Source organism: Hippocampus zosterae, chromosome 18 (assembly GCF_025434085.1).
Source record: "Hippocampus zosterae strain Florida chromosome 18, ASM2543408v3, whole genome shotgun sequence".
Taxonomy (NCBI): Eukaryota; Metazoa; Chordata; class Actinopteri; order Syngnathiformes; family Syngnathidae; genus Hippocampus; species Hippocampus zosterae.
In genome coordinates, this window is record NC_067468.1 from 9,896,432 (window position 1) to 9,919,202 (window position 22,771).

The 22,771-nt window shown below is 46.9% G+C and overlaps 4 protein-coding genes and 3 non-coding genes across 7 annotated transcripts; all 7 read right to left on the reverse strand.

Moving 5' to 3' along the window:
• Positions 1 to 4,459: 4,459 nt before the first annotated feature.
• Positions 4,460 to 8,177, reverse strand: nkx6.1 (NK6 homeobox 1). Its single transcript, XM_052050816.1, has 3 exons — positions 7,284 to 8,177; positions 5,920 to 6,095; positions 4,460 to 5,441 (listed from the first exon to the last, which is right to left on the reverse strand). Exons 1-3 carry the CDS (start codon positions 7,915 to 7,917, stop codon positions 5,151 to 5,153), a joined length of 1,101 nt encoding a protein of 366 aa, XP_051906776.1. The 5' UTR covers positions 7,918 to 8,177; the 3' UTR covers positions 4,460 to 5,150.
• A 1,821-nt stretch (positions 8,178 to 9,998) lies between these two features.
• Positions 9,999 to 12,278, reverse strand: rpl17 (ribosomal protein L17). The gene is made up of 7 exons (XM_052050927.1): positions 12,215 to 12,278; positions 11,740 to 11,789; positions 11,508 to 11,548; positions 11,220 to 11,354; positions 10,950 to 11,048; positions 10,528 to 10,719; positions 9,999 to 10,079 (listed from the first exon to the last, which is right to left on the reverse strand). The coding sequence occupies exons 2-7, from the start codon at positions 11,777 to 11,779 to the stop codon at positions 10,032 to 10,034; spliced, it is 555 nt and encodes a 184-aa protein (XP_051906887.1). The 5' UTR covers positions 11,780 to 11,789; positions 12,215 to 12,278; the 3' UTR covers positions 9,999 to 10,031.
• On the reverse strand, positions 10,152 to 10,218 carry LOC127591757 (small nucleolar RNA SNORD58). The gene has a single exon (XR_007959956.1). It is a non-coding gene; the product is annotated as a small nucleolar RNA SNORD58 (small nucleolar RNA).
• LOC127591755 (small nucleolar RNA SNORD58) lies at positions 11,121 to 11,186 on the reverse strand. The gene has a single exon (XR_007959954.1). It is a non-coding gene; the product is annotated as a small nucleolar RNA SNORD58 (small nucleolar RNA).
• LOC127591756 (small nucleolar RNA SNORD58) lies at positions 11,624 to 11,688 on the reverse strand. Its single transcript, XR_007959955.1, has one exon. It is a non-coding gene; the product is annotated as a small nucleolar RNA SNORD58 (small nucleolar RNA).
• Positions 12,279 to 12,752: 474 nt separating the features above from the next.
• Positions 12,753 to 17,775, reverse strand: mfhas1 (multifunctional ROCO family signaling regulator 1). The gene is made up of 3 exons (XM_052050602.1): positions 14,524 to 17,775; positions 13,672 to 13,869; positions 12,753 to 13,183 (listed from the first exon to the last, which is right to left on the reverse strand). Exons 1-2 carry the CDS (start codon positions 17,471 to 17,473, stop codon positions 13,715 to 13,717), a joined length of 3,105 nt encoding a protein of 1,034 aa, XP_051906562.1. The 5' UTR covers positions 17,474 to 17,775; the 3' UTR covers positions 12,753 to 13,183; positions 13,672 to 13,714.
• A 773-nt stretch (positions 17,776 to 18,548) lies between these two features.
• On the reverse strand, positions 18,549 to 19,616 carry ppp1r3b (protein phosphatase 1, regulatory subunit 3B). Its single transcript, XM_052050883.1, has one exon. It carries the CDS (start codon positions 19,614 to 19,616, stop codon positions 18,840 to 18,842), a length of 777 nt encoding a protein of 258 aa, XP_051906843.1. The 3' UTR covers positions 18,549 to 18,839.
• Between the last annotated feature and the right edge of the window lie 3,155 nt (positions 19,617 to 22,771).

Below are 22,771 nucleotides of genomic sequence, written 5' to 3' on the forward strand. Positions count from 1 at the left end.
ATAAACAAGTGTAGGCGTTGGTAACGTGACGCCAGGTAACTGGAGGGCCACTGCGAAAAAGGGGCGTGCTCTGGGCGCAATCAGCCTCTAATTGGGCCTTTTTGTTACTGTTGAGGATCGCAGAGACGAGCGAGGACGCCCCCCCCCCCCCGCCCCCCCAATGCAAATGTTGCTCCCGAATCAAGCAAAATTTCCATGAAAGCTTCCGGAAGCTTCTAAATCCTCCGTTCAGCAAATGAAAGTCATCTGAGCCATTGATCCCGCAATACGGATGCCTGTCAGGAGCCTCGTCACACATTATCATGACAATCACACAAGCACACACACACACACACACACACACACACAAATGTGAACACATGCACTCACTTGCCAACCACAAATTCAGTAACGCATACAAAAAGACACATACACTCCAACATAAACATAAAAAATGTTCGCACTTGTACAACAAACTCACGTGCATGCTCACCCCCTCAGACATGTGCATGGACATGGACACACACACACACACACACACGATCGAACATCCACCCACAAAGACACGCACACACACAGCCGTGTGCGCACTCATGCTAGCCTTCATTAGCATGTCAGTGTTTAGCTGCGTGTACAAAATGTTTTTGATCGAGGTAAAATGAGGCGACTACTGCTTCTTCTTCTTCTTCTTGAGCTCAGTGACACTAACGAGACTTTGATGCGCTCAAGTAACAACATCAGCCACCTCTTCATCTTCCCCTTAAATGTGCGTCCGAGCGTGCGTTAAGCAAATTCGCGGTCACGCGCAGTGAAAGCCGTTAATGGGCGGGGGCTGAGCCATGTCGGGAGGCTGATGATGGTAAAGGTGAGGGTGTGTGAAAGTGCTCATACGTGTGAATTTGTGTGTGCATCCATGTTTGTGTTTGTGCCTGTGTCCGGAGGGGTCAACAAGGTTGTTCAGTTTCCCGGGGTGCTTGTGTTGCGCCAATCAAAGCGTGACGTCACGCCGGGTTTCCAAGATGGCACCAATTGTGGCCCCGAAGACACTGTGACCTCATCACATCACTATTGAACACACGCGTGCCCCGCCATACAGGAAGTAGCCAAGCGGCGACAGGAAGTAGCTGCGTGAAGACAGGAAGCAGTCAGAAAGTGAGGCGGCGGTCATGAGAAGTTCATGAGGTCAAGTTGTGGCGTTTTGGGCGGAGCTTATCGATCCCAGTGAGTGCCTCTTGCCAAAGGTCAAAGGTGAGAGTTCCTACAAAGCTTTTAAAGCACCGACGACCGATCGCCTGATCAATACGGCCAGACCGCAGCACCCGTGATGTCATCTTGTGTCATGTGGTCTCAACATGGCATTGGCATATGTGATGTTCAGAAAGAAATGAATCTGGCTAATCCTAGCAACCAGCCGCTATTTCGATACCAGCATGTTTATGCCATTGTTTTCCCCACAGTTTTCACATTTGATCAAGTTAGCATGCAATGCAAACGACTGATGCGTGTGTGACATTTTAGCGCATAACCCTAGCATAGCGTTACTATGTGCTATTGATGAAAGAGTTAACGGACTTCAATTGTGTAAAATCAACACGTGACTGTAATAAAAGTGCTAATGCACTAAATTAGCATTTTAGCTTGAGGTTAGCATGAGGGTAGCATGTCTTGATGATGAAAGAACATAATTGTATACCCTTTATTAGCATGATACTTGCATCTTAGCAGAACGCGATAGTGCGTGCTCTCTCACACACACACACACACACACACACACACACAGACACACACACACAAACAACCCCCCCCCACACACACACACAGAAACGTGAAGACAAGACACAAATGCTGACACCATACTAACACACACACACACACGTGAGCACACATTAGGAAATGAATGTGCCCACACACACACACACACACACACACACACACATGCAAACGCAATCGCACAAACAGAAATCTGCACACACACACATACACACACAAATTCATACTACTGTTACTTTTACCAGCCATTTAAAAAGCAATCTCAATTTCAGTCCAGGTGCAATGGCGCTTCTTAGTTTGTAATCACATTTAGTCAATCTCATACCGTTTTAGTTGACAATAAGTCAAGCATTTTAGTTTTTATTTTACTCCACCCAAATAAAAACTTTCAACATTGTATTCTTTGTTCTGGTAAAGCCAATTACTTTAACCTTTTACATTTTTTGTCAGCAGATAATATTGAACATTTTCATGTTCATACGCATTTCACGCAAGAAAAAAAAGTTGTTTTCAATTTATTATTTCAGATTATTATTTTATTTTACTTTAGGTATACCAATTGTTTTTAGTTTGCTCCCGAGATGGTGTGTGTTAAGTATAATTGGCTTGGAGTTCCTGGATAAACTCATACTTTGCCCGCTTTTACTAAACTCTCATTTCAATTTCAACCACGCACCGCGATCAGCACAATTTCAACTTCACACCCAATATCAACAAGTTGCTAATATCGCTACATGCTACAAGATAATAAAGTAAAGTAAAGTAAATTAGGCAGCATCGGTTTAACGTGATTGTTAGAGCATTAAAGCAGCTGTTGGTTTAAAACAACCACCATCAAACTTTTTCGGCAACTTACCACGACATCTTTGTGGTGTCTCTTCGGTGTTGTTTCGTCCAGACCTTGTGATCACATTTCTTTCCTTCGTTTAAAATCGAGCTGAATTATTTTTTTTTCTCCCTCCAACGTAGTAGCGCAAATGTTTCCATACATCAGGTCTTCTCTTTGTCCCGGGCCCGGTGAGAAGTACTGCCATTAATGTTTCACTTAGCAGTGGTTATTTTGCCGTTACCGGCAATTAGCAAACAAACGTAATTTGCCGAGAATCACGCGAGATCTTGGTCGAAGGAGCTCTCATTGACGCCCAAACCGAAAAAAAATCATATAATTTCGTCTCGTTTTTTGCTGATGAATTAATATTTTACCCTAGTCTTAATTTATTGAACTACATGTTCGTCTCGTCTTCATTAAAAACACATTTTGATTTACTTTCAGTGAGTGATGATTAATGTCGATTTTAGTCTCGTCTAGTCTCGTTTTCCTCCGGTCAAAAATGTGCGTTGACGAAAATATTGTCGTTAATGTTAACACTAATGCACATACTGTCCTAAAACACAATCACACACGTTCACTTAGCCACAACCACGCACATTCCACGAACACGACACGCGCACACAAATACACTTACACGCTAACATTACTAAATGTACACACACGTACACACACGCACACAACAATCCCTCATCCTGCTGTTTGACTTTTGTCCTCCTTTACACCGGCCTTTACACCTTCATAGCAACAAGTCATAACTGTTAGCATAACGCTAGCTGGTTATGTCTATATTTACGTCTGAGCATGATGTTGTTAGTATGTGTCACTTATGGACTTGACGCATGGTGCAGTGCAGGGGAGGGGGGGGGCACCAAAGATTTGGCTGTCATTTCCGGAATGTTTGCCTCTGCTGACCCAGCCCACTTGATGTGTTTCACGCCCGCCCCGCCGCTGCGTGTTTGTCGCTTTATATCGGAGATGTTTTAATAAAAGCCTTTAATGGCGCGGCGCATATTTGCATAGAGATGAATTACGGCGCGGCGCCTTGACGTGACTTTTAAAAGATGATTGAGGGCGTTATTAGGGCTACGCTAACAGGTTATTGTAGTGCGCCGGCGAACGCACAAAAGACTGCGCTGACCTTTCATTACTTAGCCCCGCCCCCCGCCGTCCATCCGTCACCGAGAGGCCGCGACCGCGAACGTCGCCGACGCCGCCGACGCCATCCATCACTTTCACGACCCAGGGGGGCGGGGCCAAGCGATCATGTGACAAGATAGACACAAAAGCAACAATGAAGGCAGATATGAGCCTGGAGAAGCCCCCTAACCCCACCCCTCCAAGCGCGCACAGACAGACACACACACGCACACACACACACACACACACACACACACACACACACACACACACACACAATGGCCAACAGGTGCCACACACGCTAACCGCTAACCCCTAACAGGTGGTAACCAAAAAAAAAAAAGATTTTACACATCCTCAAAATCAAGCTTTAAACAGAAGAAACAACATTTTGACGGAATAAATAATTGAATGATTGCATAAAATGATTTATCATTCATTACTCTGAAGTATTTTTCAACCCAGTCATGCTTTTTAAATAACTTTTCCCCACCCAAATAATTGTCCATGTTTTATGTAAATCATCCTAAATCTATTTTCAAATTGTGTATTGCAATTTTGTATTTCTTATTGAATGCAAAAAATAAGCAATAGATAAACAACAATATGAGCATGTATTTTACTTGTTTGAATTTGTTTAAAGTTTTGATATTTGACGTCAAAATGTTGCAGTTAAGTGGGAGGAGGTGCTGTCGACGTCATGTCGAACCCCTCAAATGGAATTCAAAGAACACCTTCAGAATACAGGATTTAATATTCCATTTTCATGGCCGTGACCTGATGAGGTCAGTAGAGCGTCAATCGAAGTTCAAACTTTACGTTATTATTATTATTATTATTATTATGATCCGCAGCATTATGTTCAACGTTGCTCTCACTTTATTTCTAAATTGATTTGGAGGGGAGTGAATGTGAATATAAAAATGAATCAACACTTCAGCAATGTTTTTGGGGGAGCGTGAAATGGCCCATAGTTTATCCCTAATAAGTATATTTAATTTTGAAAAATAATCTTAACTGGCAAAATTGTGTAATAATGATAATGATAATAATAACCATATACAGTAATCTAAGGCACAGTGGCGCAAACACGATTTTTCGGATTAATTCGAATTTAAATCATGATATTTGATCGTGTTAATAATCATATTTAAGAACAATGATGATAATGTTAGTCGTAGTAAAGACTGTTTATTGAGTGAAAGTGCTGACGTTACATGAATTAAATTAAATTGAATCACGTGTTGCGTCCACGTGTCTGTACACTCATAAGAATAATTGTCGTAATAACAATAATCCTCGTCATAGTAATCATCATAATAATAATAATAATAAAAGAGGGCCTGTGTGTTTCTATTTACAGTCCCAAAAGTATTTACAAGTCAAACAAAAAGAAAAAGTTTTTGTTTCTATTTTTTTTCTTTTTTTTTTTTTAGGAGGAGGAGGAAGATGAAGCGCCTCGTTCGGGCGCGTGCACGACGACGAGCGCGTGCTTATGGAGGAGGCCGTTGAGGTGGGATGGGTCATGTTGGTGGTGGTGGTGGTGGTGGTGTGGGGGTTGGTCAGGGTCCAAGGGTTTGTCGTAGTCGTCGTCGTCCTCGTCGTCCTCCAAGTCCGTGCTGACCTTTAATCTTTCCGTCTGCGAGTCCTGCTTCTGCTTGGCCGAGGCCATCTCGGCTGCGTGCTTTTTCCGCCATTTTGTGCGACGGTTCTGGAACCACACCTGGCACGCACACGCGCACACACACACATTTTTTAATTATTATCGTCATTATTGAAAAAAAACATGGAGTCTTTCAGTTTTGGTCACAAATATTCAGCTGGAACCAATTCGCCAACCCGCCATCTCTTCAACAGCATCTTTCCTTTGGTGTTACCATAGTACCAAAAACACACACACACACACACACACGAGCGCATATCCATACAATGCACACAACCACACAAATGAACTATTGTTATTGGTATTATGATTATTATTAGCATGGCTAATAGTTATCATTATATATTATAATTGCATAATTGGACTGTAGTGCGACCACGACATCAAAACACGTGTCCTCATTTGCACGTTCATAATTCTAAATCTGATAAATATTTTGACATTCTTAATTTATGATGACATTTCAGATCCTCGGGTTAAACGAGGACACTCTATGATATGGAATTCTGTTTTTTTTTTGTTTGCGTGTGGCGCTTACCTTGACCTGGCTCTCGGTCATCCCCAGAGAAAAAGCGAGTCGCGCTCGTTCGGGTCCCGCCAAATATTTGGTTTGTTCAAAAGTTTTTTCCAGAGCAAAAATTTGCTGTCCGGAGAAAGTTGGCCGCGTGTGTTTGCGCTTGCCGTCTTTGCCGTCCACCACCACACAACTCTGCTCTGAAACGTCAAAAAAAAAAAAAAGAACACGAAAAAAAATCATTGTGATCATCAACATCATTCTCATCAGTGAAATATTTGCCCCCCCCCGCCCCTCGGAGATCAACGGTATTATTATAAGGATGGATGTGCAGCATCATCAATAACAAACTTTTGATTTACTCCAAAATAGAACAACGTAGTATTATTCATATTTGTAAAAAAATAAAATAAAATCTGTCTTTTACCACATGATCATTCTTGTCGCTATTAATCATGAAACGTATTTCTTGCTTTTGTCCTCCAATAACAAAAATCTCAATTTCCAAACCTTGAAATAAGTACTCATTTTTAAATCCATCGTTGTCATTAGGATGATGATGATGATGATGACGATCATCATGTGAACAAGTGTTTCCTATCATCATCGTCATTGTCAATGTCCAAATTTTCATCCAGCACAATGCTCTGGTGTCCAAAAAGTTATCATGATGAATAAACATTTAAAACAGCTATTTTGAGCACCAGCACCACCACCTTTATGGCTTATTATTATAAATAATAATACACAATTTAACAACTTTTCTCGACCATCGCCATCATTGTCACTTTCCTTTCAACAGCCCTCAAACAAATCAGAATTAATAAAACACATTAGCTATTTCCTAACTTTGTCGTTTTATTATGACTAATTATTAATGATCATCATCATTACAATTTTAAAATAACATTTTGATATTCATCTTATATTCACTTTCCGTTTTTTCCCCCGGGAACAACGCACACGTGTCCCCTTAAACACACTTTCTTTTTTTTGGGGGGGGGGCGCGGGTTATCATAAAAATAATGGCGTAAAAAATATTTTCAGTTTCCATTATAATTAACAACAAGAAAAATAACGAAATGTACTTATTAATTTGGTCATCATTTGGAATTCAACATTAGAATAACGACTTGCATTTTTATTATCATTTGTAATGTAGCTTTCGGGAAACATTAATACACGATGAATTAAAGAGAAAATATGAGTGTACTCAATATATTGAATTTGGTCGTAAATTATTATAATGAGAGTTTAAAATGTTCGAAACAGTCCTGTTTAAACTATTCATAAAGGATCGAATGAGAACACTCAAAAAAGTATATAATGATAATAATAACAACAATACTAATAAAAAGAGACAATGCGCAAGTAGAGGCAAGACTCACGGGGCGAGCACGCGAAGCGCGCGTCCCTCCAATGCGGCCCCTGCATGACCCCCGGCCAGAAGATGGGTGTCCTGCCGGGCAGGTCGCTCAGTGGCTTGGGGTACCGGACCATGGCAGCGGCGGCCGCGGCGGCTGCTGCGGCGGCGGCGGCGGCCGCGGGTGAGAAGTAGAGTCCGGCCGAGGGCGGCTGAGGTGTAGGTGGCGGCGGTGGACTGAGGCTGCTGAAACGCGAGGGCAGGGCGCTCAGGACCCCCAGGGCGGCCGAGGAAGGTGCCGCGCTGGGCCGGTTGAGGATGTCGTTGATGCCGTGGGGCGTCGCCGACGAGCACAGCTGCGGCGAGCCCAGGCCGGTCGACTTGAGGCCCGGCGACGACGCCGCCGCCATGCCGCCCGGGTTGGGGGAGGTGGTGGCCGGGGAAGCGCACGACGAGGCGGCTGCGGGCGCCCCGGCGGAGGGCAGCGGGTAGGCCGGGTACTGGGATTGGGACTGGCACCGGGACCGGGGCCGGGGCTGTGGGGTCTGCACGTCGGCTGCCATACTGTGCAGGGCCGCCAGCGGGGGGGTAAGGCGAGGAGGCGAGAAGCCGCCGAGGCGGCATGAGGTGTCCTGCATCCCGGGACTCGCCGCGAACATCACCCGCTCCCTGCCTGCGCCGACGACGGGGGCAAAGTCTGCCCGCGCCCCGGCCCGCTGCGCGAGCGACCGCCGCGGCTCGGGGTGGGGGCGGGGGGTGGGGGTGTAGTGGTGGTGGGGCGGAGAGGAGCAGGAGAACGCAGAAGAGGAGATGAGGCCTCCTTCAACAAGTTGGGAAAGTGACGTCCTGGAGCCTCCCAGGGGCGGAGGGGAGGGGGACGAAGCGGCGAGTAGGGGACCTACTTCTTACGCTCCTCCGCGCTGATAGGACCGCCTCCACCTGACGTCACGTGATACAATCAGTATCAGTATCTTGATCACTATCAGCATCGACTTAAGTCATTAAGCAGACAAGCGGAAACTCATTACTGGACGGGGGACATTCAAAATAAAAGTTAATAACATGATGTACTTCCTTCCAATGCAGTTATTTGGCTCTATAAAGTCACTGTAGAACGGCTAAAGGTCATCAAGCCACTGTTTAGAACACTTTTTCAAAACGAAAATCACCAGATCAGGAAACGGCCGGTTTCTTTCAAAATAAATGGCGTAACAGGACGCGTTTGCTTTTATATGAATTTTATCAAAGTAGAGGCTTATTTCAAAATAAGGTTATCAATATAGGCTGAGCTTGCTTCAAACTAATAACTTTGAAGTCTTTATACGGAATGTTTCCTCCAAGGTGAAATTCTTTCAATCATTGTGTCGGGCATGCTTCCTTCAAAAAAGTTTCATCGGGTGACTTGGATGGCTTTCCTTCAGAATAAAAGTCAAGTCTTCACAGGCATAGTCTTACTCAAAATAAAACTTGTTGCAGGTCATGCTGGGTGCAAAGTCACATTTTCAGGTCATTACACTGAACTGGAGTCCCCCCACGTGACACCTTGGACAGACAGGCTCCCTTCAAGTGGACAGTGTGTAACGTTGTACGTCGACGGCGACGAAATTGAAGTTGGATGGAAATAATTTGCTGCGCTCACGTTTCTTCGCCATTGTGATGCAGCAGCGCCGCCTGGTGTCCACGTGCTGTCACTACATCTTTCCAGGCATCAGAAATCATCCTCGTTCTTCTTTGGTGGTTTTTGGGTGGACAGACCGTGAGCGGACCATGCAGCGAACTCAAAGTCGTTCAGTTCAAAAAGTGACACTACTGGAAAATATCAGGACAAGTCATCCGTCATTGGTCTATTAGATTATTATGTTTAGAAAGCGTTGTGAATTCTCATTTCTATGCTGAAGTCAAAATCAACATCAAATATAACCGTTCATTTAGACTCTTTCGGTGGTTTTCATGCTCAACTCATTTTAGGACACACTTCAAAATAAAAATCACAGGACCATTATTTTCATCAAAAGATTACATGACGACTTTCCTTCAAAGTAAGAGTCTCCTAATTATAGATCACTGTCCTTCAAAATAAACGCCCAACAATTAATATGGACTTTCCTTCAATATAAACGTTCCCAAGTCATAACAGGACAGGATGAATTACCTTCACATTCAAGTCATCATAGGACATAAAATAAGTCAAGTCCAACATGAATGAAAGCATTATGGGAGAGGAACCCTTCAAGTCAAAACAGGCTGACTTTCCCTAAGAACAAGTTATAAAGTTATGACAGTGTTCTATCCCCTCATTGTAAAACGATGGTGGCGACGGAGGACATGCTCAAAAATGTTAAATGTTTCTCTCAAAATCAATCCATCAAAGTATGTCATTTGCTTCAGAATAAAAGTCTTGACATTGCATGTTCCTTTCATGTGTGCAGTGAACCCGCTTTCACATTTTCACCACAATTAAGCTGAAGTGAAGTCAATATTTTCATTCATTGATTGATTGGCTATGTCTATTTGCAAACCCCAGACCCCAAATTCTTCACCGTCTTGTAGTTGGAGTCCATGGAAGCGTTTTAATACTTTTGACACTAACCGTGCAACGTCACGATGACATCACCACACAGGAGGAAGGAAGATCAGCGGAAAAGTGCTTCATGGGCCGGAGACTTTTTTTTTCTTTCCTCCAAAAGCTTGCAAGAAAAACTTGATTTGACTGGACAAAATGGACAAGCACAAGAAGAACTTGGTGGCAAGAAGGTTCTCTATTTATTGCAAGTTACTCGCGTGACATCAACTTTTGCTTCTTCAGCTTCTTCTGGGACACCTGAAGAGACACACACACACAAGCGTTAACACACCGGGTGTTATGACATCATCGCATGCCGGTTGCCGTGGTGTTGGTCAGATCTTTTGAGTGTTTTCATTGGTTGATCCAAAGGTGTCCTAAGTAGTCATCACGGCAACACAACAGCGCCACCTTGACTTACTTTTTCTTTGAGATTAAAGTAGAAAAAAATTTGACTAGCGTTTTTTTTTTACATCCAGTTAGCTAAGCTAATCAGCTTGAAATGTATGTTATTTTTTAATAATGCTTCATTTTACATTTTCTTGTAATATACAGTTAATCTGTCCACTGCAAGACTAATACAAAATAAATAAATTTAAAATGATCCCTGAAAATCCATGTATAATCTTGAAAAACAACGGGCATCGTAAGTCAAGGCAGCGCCGCGGCAAACGGAGCATCCACTTGGTGGCGCCGGCGGGCTAACCTTCTTCTTCTGCGCCACCTCCTCCTCAGGCTTGGGGACGATCTGCTCCTTCTCGGTGAGGATCATCTCGATGTGGCACGGCGAGCTCATGTAAGGGTTAATGCGGCCGTGGGCGCGGTACGTGCGTCGCCTCATCTTGGGCGCCTTGTTCACCTGGATGTGCTCAATCACCAGCGAGTCCACGTCCAGACCCTGCGCACACACCCCGCAACATCACCACCGTTGCTCGCTGCGACTCATTTTCAGAAAGTCCACATCGACTAACAGCTGACGTCACTGACAAGCAAGTAACTAACATCTGAAGTAACTAACACTCAAGGAGCCACTCAATTAACAGTGCCTTGAAGTTGCAAAATGCATACATTACTCTACCAGCCTACTATGCCTTTCAAGGAGGACATGCTGTTGCCACGTCAACCAACCTTGAGCTCAGCATTGCTCTCAGCGTTCTTGAGCATGTGCAGCAGGAACTCGGCGCTCTTCTTGGGCCACCGGCCTTGTGTCCAACCGAACTGTTTGGCCTGAATGAGAAAATAAAATGCGTAACTAAATCATGAAATCGCAACACTCGACTGGATGCGCGTGGACGGGCGGCCGCTCAGACACGAGTTTTGTTTCATGGTGAATCCAAAGGTGTCCTAAGAAGGTCATCACAGCGGCCGCCGTCACTGCGTAGCCCACACCTTACTTACCTGAGCGCACCTGCCCACACCGCCGTTGTAACGTCTGAACGGGACGCACTGATGTTTGACCACGACATCCCGCAGGTACTTGTTGGCCTTACGGATGTGCATGCCTTTGATAGCTTGAGCGGTCTCGCGCGTATTCTGCAACACATTCCAAAAAATCTTCAGTCAACTCAAGTCCATGACCGTAGTCATGTTCGTGAAAGCAGTGTACTTATAACTATTTGAGGTACTGCCGTGATTAGGATTCAGACGCTGGGGGGGGGGTTGCCCAGAATTAATGTCGGGTCTCACCTTGAAGTGGACTCGCAAGTTGGATCCCCTCGACTTGCATGCTATGAGACAAAAAGTGCCGTCAGCAAAGAGTTTGTTTTATTTTGAAGGTATGCAGGCAGGTAAATGATTTTCAAGGCGCTCAGCCATCACAGTTGTTTTCATGGGAATCCAAAGGTGTCCTAAGGAGTCATCAGCGCGCCCGTCTCACTTGGAGGAAAAGAAACTTGAAAAGTCTTTTGCAAATACTCACACTTAGTGGGGTTCTCGGGGTCCAGAGAGTAGCGGACCATTTTCAGACTTCTGGAGGAAAAAAGGGACAAACCGGGTCAAACACTTCCGCCATCCACTCAGCAGCACAGTTATTCTGTAGTGCAGGTAAACGACTTTAATCGACTTGGCAAACGTTTTAGCACAAGACGCACAATAGAGAACAATGTTCCTTTCCTAAAGCGTCGTACGGTAGCGCAGAGAAGCTTCAAAGGAAGCTTAACCGGTTACATGGAACGTGGACGAAATCAATCGAGTGCGGGGGCAGCCAACATGGCGGCCCTTCACGAAATTATAACTTTACAGCCACAATTGTAACATGCCACACAAAATTAGGACGCCAAATGGTGCGTTTGTGTCTTGTAAACAAACCGAGAGAGTTTACAAGAAAGGATGTAGCCGATTTTCCGAAGATTTAAGATGGATTGAGTAACAACTCAGCTGTTAGCCGTCCTTACCGAAGAGACCGCGACGGGAAGAGGAAGAGGCGTAGCCACAGCTAGGCTCTTGTGCGCCACTTAATCGGCAGCGCACCCTGGCGGCTGGAGGACAATACAACTTCGAACTTCTTATATTATATTCACTATATTATTGTGACAAACAATGAATCACACTCGTTTTAAAATAGGACGTAGGTTATGTTTGTGTGAATAATGTTTTCGAATAAGGACGTGCAAAATTTGACACTGCTGAGCATTTACAATCAGATGCAACTGGCCTAAATTGACAAGTTACCTACATTTAGGGGTGCCACCTTACAGATCTGGAAATAAGGTTCACTCACTGGTCACGGTAAAACCAAAAGAAATTTGTGGGTTTGGCTCCTCCAACCCCGAAAATGCATAGACGCACATGTATTTTTTAATATAAACAGACTTCCTGCACTGCACCAATATTAAAAAAAAATACGATACAGTAATATACGGTATATATATATATGTTTCCATAGTTTGTTGCCATGTGTCTTGAAAAACACGAACATTTGAGTCAGTGAAGTGGTGATTGAGTTATTTATTTCTTATTTTATTCATGTGCCTCTCTTTGCCTTGTGTAGAAAAATAAAGGTTTTATTTACATGAAAATGCGAGTCTCAGTTTGATGATGTCGTCGTCCATCAGGGGACCCCCAGAGTCTGTCAAATGTGTTGCCACGGTAACAAGATTATATCTTGTTGACTCCAGACACACACAAAATCAAATTATTGCAACTTTGCTCATCTTTGGACACAAAACGTGATGACTGATTGATGGATCGATTGACAGCTAGCTGAAGAATAAATAGTCGCATCGCATTGTGGGGCGCGGCAAGCCTCATCAAGCGCATCCGGAACGGATCCAATCATATCCGAGCATGTTTTCAGCAGTCCAACATGCTTACGTGGCCTTCCTGAGAAACCACTCCCAAGGCCTTCCCAGCAAACCAGCAACCTGAAATTGACACAAAATGAACATGTGATAAAGTGCAGACTAAGAAATATGATGTGACCACTCTGTAAATACACTAACAAACATTAGCCAGAGCAGTGGAAATGCTAACAAATAGATGTTTGCTCTCCTGACAACATAATTGATGCATTGGGAAATACACTCCAAGCGTTCGCAAACACAAAGTGTTGTTGAAAATTGCTGTCGGGTTACTCAGAGTGCCCCAAAAATTAGTGCCGGAGCATTTCAAATGCAACCATTATGTTGTGGAGAACTAACTGCTTTAAATGCTTTTTTTTGCTTCGGAAATGCATCTTCATATTCCTTTATTTTTTAAAACGTGTTTTAATATTTCATTCATCTTTTATTTCCTTGAAGAAAAAAAACTTTTTTTAAATGATTAATTAATATGCTTTTGTTTTGACCATGTTAACATGATGTTAACCAACACTGCTAACGGCTAGCATCGCTAAATAACATGCAATTTGTACCAGGGTGTGTCAGCGAAGGGGGTCTCTTGTGTGCGAGCCAGAGTCACTTTGGGCAAATCACGGTGGGCGTGGGTGTGGTCGGCGGTGTGTCTGTAGGCGTCGGCGGGTAGACCAAAGCCACATTCACTCGCTCGGAAGAATTCTTGGGACAAGTCAGCTCGCTCACGCCTTCCGGACGTCGCTGGGACAGAAGCTCTCCTGAAATGCGTTTACATGCATACACGGGGGTCATAAAGTACCTTTATGTGTGTACTTCTGCATGTGAGTGAGTATTTGACATGATCAAGAAAACAGACATCATTAATCACATGACCTCACGGACGCCCACGTGAGCCGCATGGCAACACATTAAAAAGCGGCTGTGCATGTGTGCACGTGACAAGTAAATCCAGCACGCGTGTATGTGTGTGTGTGTGTGTGTGTGTTGGGGGATCAAGGCATGTTGATGTAACAGGATTGACTTGCCATCAATGACACGTGGCTACTATTTATTTGAACTATTGTTCTCATTTACACCTTCCCTAATGTTTACAGTGGCTCTAAAAAAAAAGTCTACCAACCCCTGTGTGTGTGTGTGTGTGTGTGTGTATGTGTGTGTGTGTATGTGTGTGTGTGTGTGTGTGTGAAATGCTATTCTTAGTTGATTTTTTGGGTGGTCATGGCCGAGCAGCTGAAAAATGAATGGTGGGCCCCAAATGGCCCCCAGGCCGTAGTTTGGAAACTGGGCCGTATATGAAGTATGAGCGGCAACATTAAGAAAAAAAAAGTGACAACAAGTATTTGTGTAATAAAGTCAAGTACAATTGGCAAACGATGGAATCATCTTAGCTAGCCGAGTCCTTCGGTTCTTACCGGGGAAGGCATGTGGGCTGCCCGAGCCTCTTCGCAGGCACTTAGCGCAGAGGATGTGCTTGTGGTAGAGCAGCCCAGGCCAGTCCTCGAGGAGGGCGTCCAGCTCGCGCAGCAACGGCGTGACGGCTTGCCACGCCGTCCACATGTTGGGTAGCGCGGCGCGACTGCTGACCGACAGGGTGCCGGCCTGCAGCCTCCCCGTCGAGGGCCGGTGGCTGATGACCACCGGGACTTTGCCTCGGTACGCCCGGATGCGGCGCCGGTCGTCCGACCTCTGGACCACGTGTCTGTTGATCCGGGCGGAAAAGCGGGCAAAGAGCCCGGGCGGGAACAGGAAGGGAAAGCTGTACCGGATCTGCAGCTGCTCCGCGGTGAAAGGGGGACTCGGCGGAACCCAGACCCTGTCGGGCTCAGTCTCTGAGCTCCTGTTGGGTTCTATCTCAAAGCTGATGTCGGATTCGGTCTCGGAGGTCCCGTCGGCTTCCGCCTCCTTGACGTCAACGTGTCCGGGGAACTTGTACCAGAGCTCGGTGCCGCCTTTCAAGGGCTTGCCTGCGCGGGGTTTGTTGACGCAGTAGCAGACGCCCATTTTGTCCAGGAGCTCCAAGATCATGTCCACGTCCTGTCGCGTCTGGACCAGAGGCCGCATCAGCTGGAGGATGGCGGAGGACGGGAGGATGCCGTGGCTATGGAAAGCATCCAAGTGACGCTGGAGCTTCTCGGCTTCCTGGTCAACCTGCCGGGACTCCTCAGCCGCCGCCGCCACTGCCCCCGAGCCATCTCCTTGGAAGAAAACATTGATGATGGCGAGGAAGCGTGGTGGATTGTGAAAGACGTAGTCCTTTAAGGCGGGGCTGTCCTCCAAGTGCAGCAGCATGCCGCTCCGGTGCAAGTAGGACAGGGCGCTTCGCAGGTGCTCCTCCGTCAGCCCCACCTGATGCCCTAGACGTGCCGAGTCGCGGAGGGTCAACCACAATTTTTCTGACTTGAGGTGCAGCTCCTCCAGCGTCTGCCACGACCTGGGCAACACCCGGTACAGGTCGGGGAAGATGTCCGGGTGCTGCGCTACGGATGTCAGTTTCTCCCTGAGGTGGCGGATGTCAGTCCGGTCGGTCCGCCCGCAGCCGACGCTCAGCAAGGGGGACAGAATCTGCAACCGCCTGTCCAGAAGAGACCGCACCCGAGCCTTCTTCCGCCGCAGGTTCGTGTCGGAGACGGCGTAAAATGAGGCGTGGGGATGGGAGGCACGCACCGAGTAGCCCTGCTGCAACGCCTGCTCCACCTTCAGCGCTAAGCTCTGAAGAACTTGGACGTCCCTCCTCTGCTGCAAACCGACCTGACGATGGATGTCCATCTTCTTCTCTTCCAGCTCCGCCTCCCCGCACAGATCGGCGTGCGTGCCCACCAGCAGGACCACAGCTTGGGGCACCTTGGCACCGAGCAGGTGCAGGAAGTAGCCTACGTGGGTGTAGAAGTCGCACGGGGAGTAGGCTTGGAGATTGACCACCAGGATGTAGAGCGCAGACGGGGACAAGAAGAAGGGCTTCACCGGGTCCAGGTTCTGCTTTCCGGACAAGTCGTACACCAGGAAGCCCAGGCCGCCCTCGTTCAGCGAGCTGGTGATTTGGATTCCTTCGCTCGGGTGTTGGCCTTTGCTCTCACTCAGCAGGCTCCGCCGCAGTCGGGTCTTCCCGGCGTCGTTCAGTCCGAGCAGGACCAGTTTGAGTCTGGGCCTGGCTTCCAGCTGCGAGTGGGGCGAGTTCTGCTGATAGGCGGCGATGTGCGGGATGCCCTTCATGCACACTTCGTATGGAGGCTGGACCAGTGGGTTGTCCTTCACCTTCCAGATGTTGACCTTGGACAGCTTTCCAAAGTTGTCGGGAAGGACGGCGATTTGGTTGCCCTGGAGAACCAGCTCCTCAAGCTTCGCCAGGTCCACCAATGACTCGGGCAGGTACGCAATCTCATTGTTGTCCAGCCAAAGGTTGGCCAGGTTCTGCAAGCGTCCGATTTCTTGAGGGACCCGAGTCAGTTTGTTCCTGCTCAGGTAGAGTTCCTCCAGCCCCGAAATCTCCAGAAGAACTTCGGGGAAATCCGTGAGCTGGTTGGAGGACAAATTGACCATTTTGAGAGTTTGCAGGCTGCCGAAAGCTTCCGGCAGCGTAGCCAGGTGGTTCCCATCCAGCATGAGGCTCTCCAGCTTCTGCAGGTGGCAGAAAGTGTCGGGTAAGAACCTTAAGTGGAGGTTGCTCAGCCACAATATCTTGATACTCTTCAGCTTCACCACATCCTCTGGCAAAATTTCAAACTTGTTTCCAGAACAGTCCAGTTCTTCCAAGTCGGCCAGCGCCAGGATCTCAGGAGGGAACCTGCTCAGTTTGTTGTGGTCCACGTCCAGCGTGCGTAGCCTGGCGAGGCCGCAGAAGGACGCGGGCATATCGTGGAGGTCGTTGAAGCTTACGTCCAGTTCCTCCAGAAACTCCAACGCGGCGATGTGCTCGGGTAGCTGCTGAATGCTGTTGTGACTGACACTCAGTTTCTTCAGCGTGCTCAGTCGGCCCAGGCCCTCCGCCACAGCCCGTAATCGGTTGTGGCTGAGGTCCAACTCCACCAGCTGCCTCAGCTCGAATACGGCGCACGGCACGGTGGAGAAGTGATTCCTGCGCAGCACTAGCACACGCAGGTTGTTGAGACTGGATGCCAGGCCTTCGGGTAGCTCTTGCAGGAGGTTGTTGCCCAGGTTCAGGGCCTCCACGTGGGACAGGTCCGCATCTTTGGGATAGGGGGGCAGCTGGCGCAGGTCGCTGCGCAGCTTCCTGGAGCGGAGGGCGGCGTCCCGCCACAGCTGGGCCGCCTTAACATTGTTCTCCAGGGGGGGTGGCCCGTCTCCTCGCCTTTGCTCGCCCTCCCCCTCCGCCCACTCCTTGTTTTTTTCATTCAGAGTCCTCATGGGTTGCCCCTCATCTCCCGAACCTCCGCGCGAGTAGCCTGCTGACGGGAAACGGGGACGCCTTGAGCGAGAAGGAGGCGGGGCTTCATGGCCGCCGTGGCGCCGATGTTTGGCGGCGGTCACGGAAGGAGAAAAAGAAAACGAAGAACGACGAAGCTGAGGGTCCGCGTCGGCGTCGACATGGCGGAGGGCGGCCGAGAGGCGCTCCGACTAGGATATTCCTCCTCTTCTTCTCTTCCTCCGTCTCTCTTCCTGCTGCTGCGGAGAAAGTGAGGAAGTCGTCGTCATCATCCCCGCCCCGCCCCGCCCCGCCCGCAGGAGGAGGAGACAAGGAAAGTCTACTTCCTGTTCACATATTTTGATTCGACATAATCCGCAATTTTTTCGTTTTTTAAATTTATTTTGGTGCAAAACGACGTGCAGAAAATCTAAGCCGCTATATAAATATTGATTTCATACCCTTTATGAAGTTATTTTAAATTTCAGTTCATCTTACACTTTTACTGATAATATCTACTTCATATTTGCGCATTTTAATTCTTTATTCCAATTCTTTTTTTTTCTTTATTCCAATTCCACATTTTGTATTTCCCAGTACGTGACGTATACTTATCCACGCGTCATTGACGTCTTTATGATGAACAAATTTTCACGACTTTCACTGAACGTAATTCGACCGCTTGAATGAGGAGTCATGAAAAACGTCACCTTATAACTTTATACCACGTCAAATGCAGTTATGTAATGTGCCCGCAGAAAATATACGGTGATTTACTGCATCCCTCTCGTGGGCTTCGCGTGTCATTGTCGATCAAAAGTAGGAAATGACGTCACCCGGGAGTCATTATTGGTTTTTCAACAATTCGGAGGATGTTCGGCTGCAGTTTGAGCGTGGTGGTGGCGACGACTATCAAAACAGTTATTTTGAATTAAGCCCATGTCTGAGTGGTTTATTTATCTGTCAAACCTTGCACAACAGTCTGAATTATTTTCTTCGTGTGAAACGCTCCCTTCTTTACTCGATACACGCTTCAACACAATTTGTTAACATCACTACGAATAAACTTGGAGATCATTCAGAAGCAATAACTTCAAAAGTTTTATTTGCAACAAGTAAAAACAATAAGGAAAATATAACCGTGGTCAATCCGGTGGACTTCCAACACATTTAAAAGAGCTCGTCTTTATTATCAAAAAAGCTTTTCGTTCACTTAAAACATCCAACATCTTTTATTTAAAAGACCACACAAATGTCACGTGATGACATCACCTAGCAGCGTTTTGGATTTCAATTCATCCGTGTTTGTTCTTCATGTCGAAAAACATGTCGGTGACCTCTGCCCATTTGCTCAGGTTGCAGCCCCCTTCAGTAGTAAGGTCCCACATTCTCATATCTGGCATAGCTGGGCCACTCCGGGAGGATTCCGTGTCCGCAGGTGAGGCTGCCGAAGGCGTCCAAGTGAACGCCCAAGTCGAACTGGCTATCGCCGTCCCGGCGCCGCTTGTCCTTGGACCAGAGGATGCGGTAGTTGTGCCCGTGGTTGCTGTCCCAGTACTCCGCGCCGGCCACCTGGTAGCAGATGGCGAACTCCACGTGGCGGTGGGGGGACAGTAGTCGGGGCAGAGCCAGGCTGAAGCAGAATGTGTCGCTGTACGCGCTCGGGTACGAGTCCTTGACGTAGGCGCACTCCACGTCCGAGTGGCTCTCCCAAGAGTCGAAGGTGACACGCAGCCGCACGCGCTTCTCGAAGGACAAGTTCTTGACCTTTACCGTCCCCGCCAGGGTCCGCTCCTTCAGAACGCAGTTCTCCAGGCACACGCACTTCCTGTCCAGATTCTGGCGGAACAGAACGTAGTCGGACGCCGGCTGGGTAAAATCCAGGACCAGCTCGTCGTCGTCATCGTCCCGGTTGGATGGCACGAGGCGGACGCTGGAGGGAATGCGGATGGCGTCCTTGAACTGGGAGAAGACCTTGACCCGAGTGAGGGGCAGGCCTCGATGGTCCGCGAAAGTCACATGCTTCTTGGTCTTCTTGGAAGTGAGCTCACGGCAGCTGGAGGCGGGGCTCCGGTCTTGGGGGCTTCTGCGGTAGGCAAAGTCCGCCTGTGACAGGAAGAGGGGCAGTGCCATGTCCGTCGGCATCTTGACAGCGCGTTGCTTAGCGCCTTAGCTTAGCATCACCCTGAGAAACAAACTGGGTCAAAAAAAAAAACTTTTTGTGTGACCTTTCGCAACATGAACTTTGATGAGATAACTTTTGTTTCACAAGTGGGGACATTTTCATCATTTCAGCAGTGATAGTGGAGACTGGAACTAAACCCCCCCCACCCCATACATGTTACTCAAATGTTTTAAATTTAAAATAATGTATGTATGACTTTAAAAATGACATCATGCGTCTACATAAATACCCTTTCGAGTTTTCTTTGTAACCTGTTCCGTTTTATGCTCATAATATTGCTTTGGTGCCATCTAATGGCATCCTGTTGCTGAGGAACTATGTGGAAGTGATTTGAGAGCTCTTATCAGACAATCAATCGCTTCTTTGTAGCATCTCGTGGCAATTACAAACCCATCATCTTTTTGTACGAATGAAATCTCACATTTGTGTGAAAGTGGGGCGAGTAACCAAGTACAAATAATTACTTACTGTACTCAAGTATATTTTTTTCCGATTGTCTGAACTTTAACTGATCTTTTTTTTGTTGAGATTTTAGATTCTGTACTTTTCCATTTCAAGCAGTACTTCTCATTTTACCGGTCTTTTACTTTTTTTCTAACTGAGTGGCATGCAAAGTGGCATGCAAAGGGGGGGAGGTGGGGCGGTTTGCGCATGTGTGTGGCATCTCACTGACAGGTTTGAGGGGGGAGGGGCACCACAGCCGTCACCCATGTGACTGCGAATAGAAATACCTTTTCACAATAGCATGCCCCCCAACCCCCCACCCTCAAAAAAGTTACCTAAACCAATACTATTGGTCATTAGCGAGTAGCATTAATCCCCCCCCCCCCCAAAAAAAACGAACATCATGTTTACATAGTTGGACAAAGTTAGGAAATGGGACAGTTTGCAACACTTTGAAAGAAGCTTCACATTGCTTAATAATTGAAAACCGGAATCAACTGTCACCAAAATTCTCAATGACTTAACGTCAGAAAGCTACGACCAAGCCGTCCCTCAAATTTATGTGCACATCTCGAGTCATGCCCACTTCAACATATGAAAATATAGAAAAAAGAATCACCCAAATATTTGGGATTTTATGCACATCGTTTTCCTCTCCGTATCCAAAGCTTCATGTTACTTGATGTCCGAAAACTGCAATCGATTTTCACCAAAATAGACAACTGGACTTTGACTACTTCAACCACTGCAAATATTAGAACGATCGGCCGCAATATTTTGGACATGATGCACATTAACGTCCTCTCAATCGGTGCTCGCTACAGTTTCAATGGCTTCATGTCTGTAAAAGGCCAAATATTGAGTCGATCATTTGAATGTTCGCGCGGGTTGAAGTGGGCATAAGCACAGATGTGCATTTACATTTTGGTGATGATCGCTGACAATTTTCTGATAAACTTGTATTTAGCGTTTTAAACTGTTCCGAGGAAAGTTTTGAAACTTTGACCCACCCTTCAATCAAAATCTGCCCCCATTGCATAATATTTCTCACAGGAATGAAATATTTGTAACCAGTGGAGGCGTCTTGGAAAAGGTCCGCCTCAGTCAATTCATTTTTGGAATTCGACACAAGGCACCTGCATTACGTTCAAGTTACGCCCCCCCCCCCCCCCCCAAAAAAAAGTCACTTAAACTCGAGTTGGCCTCGCGTCCGCGCGTCTTCCAAAGGCACAAGTCAAACGCAGGCGTGCCGCTAAAGTGTGACAAAAGTGCAGTCTTACCTGCGCGGCGTACGTACGTGCGTCCACTTTTCCCCAAAAGGTCCTCTGCTCGGAGCCCGCGGGCACGCGCAGCTCGACGGGGCTGAACGCTCATACCCGCGCGCCCATCCAGCCGCGCGCGCGCGGCTTTCGAGTCACTCGTTCGCCACGTGGACAGCCCTGAGCGACCAATCAGGAGAGGCCCCTGGCCGAGTGATCGTGACGTCACCCCACCCACGGGCACGCGCGAGGGTCAAAGGTGAAAAGAAAAGAAAAGTTCGCAGGAACGTTTGGTGGCCACTAAAATAGGAACATTCAGCGCCGGTTGTCAAGGTGCGCCATCGACCCCCCGCCCCCCCCCCCCCCCCCCCGTTTTGGAGGTGCCCCCTCCCGATTCAAATGAGCAGCTCGGAAGAAAGGTGTGAAGAAGCCTGATCATTTGAATCAGGTCTAAAACTTGCAGGACATTGATTGACCTTTGGGAGATTAAGTTTGGACACCGATGCACTAAAAGGACACAAAATGTCTCCATGTGCATTGGAACTCGCCTTTGAAATTCAGTGGCATCAAATGCCAAGAGCTCTGTAGGAAAGGTCTCAGAAGAGAGCAGAGCGTTTGAATGGCGGACAGAAGAAATCGACTAGTGAAATACCGGCACAGTTGTTGAGTTTGTTGTGCAGACGAGAGGTCAATATTTGTGCACGGGTTGAAGTTCAAGAGAAGAAGGTCCACATGTCGTCCAGCCATGCCGTCCTTGAACGCAGCGCTCACCCAGCTGCTCAAAATAGACACAGGTGTCAATCATTAGTCAAAGCCTGAAGTCATGTGGGCGTATGCAAATTAACAGACGCTGGCTTGGCCACGCCAGCACACTGTCAAATGTCACTTTTCGACTGTATGGTAACTCACTTAAAGTACTGCGATTTGCCAAAGTATCTTACTGCAGCTAAAATTTGCAGTATAATTTTGGGGGGTATTTTGACGGTATTCTGACTATATTATTTTTAAAAAAGCAATATTTGAAATTCTTCAATTCTAAATAGGAGCCCCACCCACATTTTTGTTTGTTTTTCTCTTCTAACGTCTACGTTTTTTGCCACCTCAGAACTGTTCATCTTATCAGGCCTCTCTGCTGCATGACAAAAGTCATGAGGCCAGTTGGAAAAATTGCGAGTAAGACTAAAGAGTTCAGTTTCTACTCGGGAGAAGTTGGCTGTGTGCTGGGTGCCAAAGGGAATTTCTGCAATGAGCAGACTCAATGGCAGCCTCACTTGCGCCAACAATTGTGCACGTACATGAACATATGAAATCATGCTCAGCAAATTTAGGAGGATCTTTTTTTCTTCCGCAGTGTGCCTAGTCAAAGTTTTTGCACGTTTCATCATTGAGAATGTAGTTATAAATTTTCTCTT